The sequence below is a fragment of the Octopus sinensis genome, linkage group LG23 (genome assembly GCF_006345805.1).
Source record: "Octopus sinensis linkage group LG23, ASM634580v1, whole genome shotgun sequence".
In the NCBI taxonomy this organism is placed as follows: Eukaryota; Metazoa; Mollusca; class Cephalopoda; order Octopoda; family Octopodidae; genus Octopus; species Octopus sinensis.
This window is the reverse complement of record NC_043019.1, coordinates 24,937,784-24,942,875: the sequence shown is the minus strand read 5'-3', so window position 1 is coordinate 24,942,875 and position 5,092 is coordinate 24,937,784. Positions and strand designations below refer to the sequence as shown.

The window sequence follows — 5,092 nt, the reverse complement described above, 5'->3', positions numbered from 1 at the left end:
AAACACCGAAAATGGTCGAATCAAGCACGTTAGTGAACCAGACATGGTGGTATAATCCAACCGTTGACATCCATCCTCATTGGGCCAAGTTCGATCCGATCCCAGATGCCGTCTACTATTCCGTTGGTATTTTCATTGGTATCGTTGGCATCATTGGAATCTTCGGTAATGGCATTGTAATCTATCTCTTCTCCAAGTAAGTATGAAAAAAACAAACCAAAAAAAAAAAAAACAAAAACAAAACAAAACAGAAGTTATCTTGATAAATGGTTGTTGTTGTTGTTGTTTAAGTCTCACTTTTAATTAGTCATTACATTATAACTAGGATCACACGGTTTCAATCACAATATATGTAGCATCACATTATTGAAACTGCATTTCCCTTTTTAAGTCGGTATGATGTGATTTGAGAGATATTTGGCTACTATTTTTAGCTGGTAGAGTGAGTGTGACCACGTTGAGGCGTTCTCGTTGGCTTGTCTCACGTTTGAAAAATCAACTAAGTGAAATTAAAATAAAAAGTTCATAGTGTTTTTGAATAGAAAGCTGGCCCAGTGCAACCATCTGTGGTTGTTGTTGATGTTGTTGTGCTGTTGTTTAATCTCAGGTCAGCTTGACTGAGGAGACATACTAACAACGAGATGTCAGCCATAACCATCCTCCCTTTTCCTTATGTGCAGCGAACGTACGATAATGTAATCCACCATGACTTTTTTTTATGAGGTAATAGGGTGCGATTTCTGTCGATTTAAGTGATCTCATAGAAGTTTCCTCGTATCCTCGAGTGAAGTCATTAGACGCCATGATGTTTCTTAGAATGTTATCAGGGTCAAAGCTTTCTCAGCAGGATTTATCGCACGTTCACTTCAAGTGCAGTCGTGAAGTACAGCTTTCAAGTACAGCTTAATCATGCTTTAGCTAGCAATGAGTAACAAAATGATTGCTCATGTTGGTTGAAGGTCATAAATTTATGCAACCAGGTATATTCAATTACCATCATACCTGATTGATTTAATCGGTTATAGATTGATACGAACATTTTTACCCAGTTGACCAAGCTGTAAGCAGGACCTTCATCATCGTTACCCAAAGAACTGGGCTCTAACCCCCTGTGAGCGAGTTCATCTTACTTTTATTCGTATGGTTACATCAACACTAATAATAAATATTTGCAAGACTTTCATTTTATCATTTACCGTTGTGGTCAATGTAAAATATAAACTTATACATAATGAAATATATTGTAGGAAATCCTATAACATTTATCAAATAATTAATTTCTTCTTTGTTTACCTAAAGCAAATTTTTGAATAAAAAAGCCAGCAGTAATTATGAATGTGACGTAACGGACATCTAATTTCCACTAATCATTTTTTTTTTCTTTTCTTCCTTCTTTTTTTCCAGGACGAAATCTCTTCAGACCCCGGCTAACATGTTTATCATCAATCTCGCTATGTCTGATTTGTCTTTCTCAGCTATTAATGGATTTCCGCTTAAAACGGTATCGTCGTTTATGAAAAAGTGGATTTTCGGTAAAGTTGGTAAGTATTTATTTTCCTTTTTCCACTTCATACTGGGCTTCATTGCATTAGCTACCCTTAACGATCTAGAAATCTGGGAAATATTGGTCTCAAATTTTGGCACAAGGCCTTTGAAGGAGGCTGAGATGTTGTTCCTATATGACGGAAAGACATGCTGATGTTGGTGACAGAGATATGATTACTATTGTTAAGGCTCTTTGGTCAGACCTAATCCAACAATTCGATGAGCGAAATCATTCTAATCGAGTTCATGTACCTGAAAATAAGATGGCATGAATTCGATTATCCATTGTTCCTTCTTAAACCGGCAGTATAAGATCTCCAGCGTGTTTGGGTGCAAGTAGAGCGACTATATCAGAACACCTGCCTGTTACTTAGCTCTGAATGGAGCACACCTTTGATGAAAAACACTGCATCTAAAGCCATCCGATCTAATACAATCTAATCTTGGATGGTAGTGTACGCTTTAAGGGAGAATCGACTGCTGCTTTTAAGTCAAGCAATCACAAACAGGCTTGGTTCAAGAAAACCTGGTTACTGATATTGTTTTGTTCCAAGTCAGCCTTAGTCGAGTACACCTACATTAAAAGGCATTCCGGCTGTGATTATCTCGTCATTTTTCTATTTGAAGGATATCCAAAATCACATTATTCAATATGTCCTTTTCTAAAACAAAGGAGTAATTTCAGAATAATTTAGGTATTATTTTTAAAAGATCAAGCTATTAGGTTGTCCCAAAAGTTCGTAAACACTTGCGAAAATTGAATTTTTACTCGCCAAGTACTAACAAAAGCAACAAAAATTATTCCTCAAAATAAAGACCATTATTTTCCAAGACTTTCTACGAACTTTTGGGACAACCTTATATCACACAGAGGCTCCCTTATCTCCAGTAGACCCGGTGTTATTTATAAATGAAACAACAGCACGTCTGGTCAAGGGCTCTGTGACAGAAATACAGTAAAATACCTGTCGTAAAGTTAAAATTAAATCACAGAATATCGAGTGTTTAATAATTCGTTTTGCTTTTATTTGTATCGAAATATAATCGATGATTTATTGTATCTAGTCAAGCTGATAGTGTATTGCATTATAATGTTAACAATAGACTATTATAATGCTTACAGTATTTAGCTGTTTAAACACACAACAGTTTTACGGCGATTCATGTTGGCTAAAATATTAGTTCATTAAATATAACTTATGTACGAAACAAGTTTTAATGTTTTGAATAATATTTTTAGTGTAATTAATATCCTTACACTAATTAATACATTTACATTGAGAAAACGTAATTGAAATGATTTTCACAATGAACACAACTATGAAGCATATGTAATATATTGGATTAAATAACCCTCGAATGAAAACAAAGTCTGAAAGTTATTGCCGGGCTTCAACCATGTATCTTCCGTAGAACTATCACATAAGAGGCTTCATTGTCGTCTCCATATAGAAGATGAAGTGTCGAGCTCGCAGATAATCTTCAGCCTTTTTTTCTATTCAAAGGAATTTTTAAAACCCAATATATTACATCTACTATTTGTAGTTGCATCCTCATCGATCTGCACCTTCAAAATGATTGATGTCTAAACAATGTTTTTACCAATTATTTAGTCCCCACCTACTTTAATTATCTTCATCTTTCCTCCTTATCTCTACCTCACCATGTCTATTTGTATTTCTTGTTTTCACTGTTTTTTCTCTCTTTCCTCTCTTTCTAGCTTGTCAACTTTATGGTTTGCTGGGCGGTATCTTCGGATTCATGTCAATTAATACCATGGCCATGATCTCCATCGATCGTTACAATGTCATCGGTAGACCTATGGCGGCATCCAAGAAAATGTCCCATAGAAGAGCTTTCCTCATGATTATCTTTGTGTGGATGTGGTCCATTGTTTGGGCTGTCGGTCCCGTCTTCAACTGGGGAGCATACGTCCCTGAAGGTATTCTTACATCTTGCTCTTTTGATTACCTGTCTATTGATTCTAATACCAGATCTTTTATCTTGTGCATGTACTTCATGGGTTTCATGCTGCCCGTAGTTATCATCGCTTTCTGTTACTTCAACATTGTCATGTCTGTATCCAACCACGAAAAGGAAATGGCTGCCATGGCTAAGAGGTTGAATGCCAAAGAATTGCGTAAGGCACAGGCTGGCCAGAGCGCTGAAATGAAACTTGCCAAAATTTCAATGGTAATTATTACCCAATTCATGCTCTCCTGGTCTCCATACGCCGTCATCGCTCTTCTTGCACAGTTTGGGCCAGCTGAATGGGTTACTCCTTATGCAGCTGAATTGCCTGTCCTGTTTGCTAAAGCTTCAGCTATCCACAACCCAATTGTCTACTCTGTTTCCCATCCAAAGTTCAGAGAGGCCATCCAAAACACATTCCCATGGTTGTTGACATGTTGTCAGTTCAATGAGAAAGAATGCGAAGATGCTAACGATGCCGAAGCAGAAATTGCACCATCCGAAGGCGGCGGCGGCGGCGGCGGCGGTGAATCCGTTGATGCTGCACAAATGAAAGAAATGATGGCAATGATGCAGAAAATGCAAGCACAACAGGCTGCCTACCCACAGCCACCCCCTCAAGGCTACCCACCACAAGGCTACCCACCACAAGGCTACCCACCACAAGGCTACCCACCCCAAGGCGCCTACCCACCTCAAGGCTACCCACCTCAAGGTTACCCACCCCAGGGAGCACCACCCCAAGGAGATGCAACCCAAGGAGCACCACCCCAAGGAGTCGACAATCAGGCTTATCAAGCTTGAGGGACAGGACTTTAAAGAATTACTTAGAATTCTGTTGTAGAAACTACAAGAAGGTCTTGTCACTGGAAAGACTCTTGAACAAGGAAAAACATTAAAAAAAACCTGTTCAAATTTTTTTTGTGCTCTTTTATGAAATTTTTTTTTTCAAATTTTTATTTTAAATATTGAAGCAAAATGGTTTGGCGAAATAGATTAAAAATCTTTTCTATTTGGTGATTATTTCGAAAGAGATGAAGAAAAGGGTTTTGTTTCATATTTTTCTCTCCCAAGAAGAAAAAAAAAAAGGGAAACCAATGATTTGCACTTGGTGTAAACGGCAGAACGATGAGCTCCTTTCATTGACCTCTGGCCCTGCACGGATGATGTCAATATCACCTGGTAGATAATTAACGATATTTCTAATTAAAGTTTGGTTTCTCTTCCAAAGAGTTGCATGTAAATATTGTCTAAATAATAAAGGTTACGGCTTTGTGCAGATTCAATTCTAGCGCTCCCCGTTCCCAGCCTCATCCTTTCCCTCTCTCCCTCACTGATTATTAATAAAATAACTTAATGAATATGATTATATCTTATGCAACGTTTTATTAGCAAAGTAACATATATATATATATATATATATGTATGTATAGTTTACTTACCTTTTTTTGTGTTTTTCGTATGTTTTCTTTTTTTCGAAATTCGAAATTTGTTAAATATTTTTAATTTCGATTTATTTTTTCTTTCATATTTAACATTTTTTCAATAAGGCAATTATCCAATTGTTTCTTTGTTC

General features: G+C 37.0%; 1 protein-coding gene across 3 annotated transcripts in view; it reads left to right on the top strand.

The window, feature by feature from the left end:
• LOC115223609 (rhodopsin) overlaps window positions 1-4,882 on the top strand; it is a 31,145-nt gene extending 26,263 nt beyond the window's left edge. Inside the window, exons 2-5 of one of the 3 annotated variants that reach the window (XM_036512669.1) lie at window positions 1-196; window positions 1,405-1,541; window positions 3,266-4,138; window positions 4,169-4,882. The exon at window positions 1-196 is cut by the window's left edge and continues 38 nt beyond it. In XM_036512669.1, the coding sequence (XP_036368562.1) occupies window positions 12-196; window positions 1,405-1,541; window positions 3,266-4,138; window positions 4,169-4,320 (1,347 nt within the window). In that variant the 5' untranslated portion in view covers window positions 1-11 and the 3' untranslated portion in view covers window positions 4,321-4,882. Of the gene's footprint in view, window positions 197-1,404; window positions 1,542-3,265 lie in introns of all 3 variants that reach the window. The other 2 variants (XM_029794265.2, XM_036512668.1) reach the window with 2 other exon arrangements.
• Window positions 4,883-5,092: the final 210 nt, after the last annotated feature.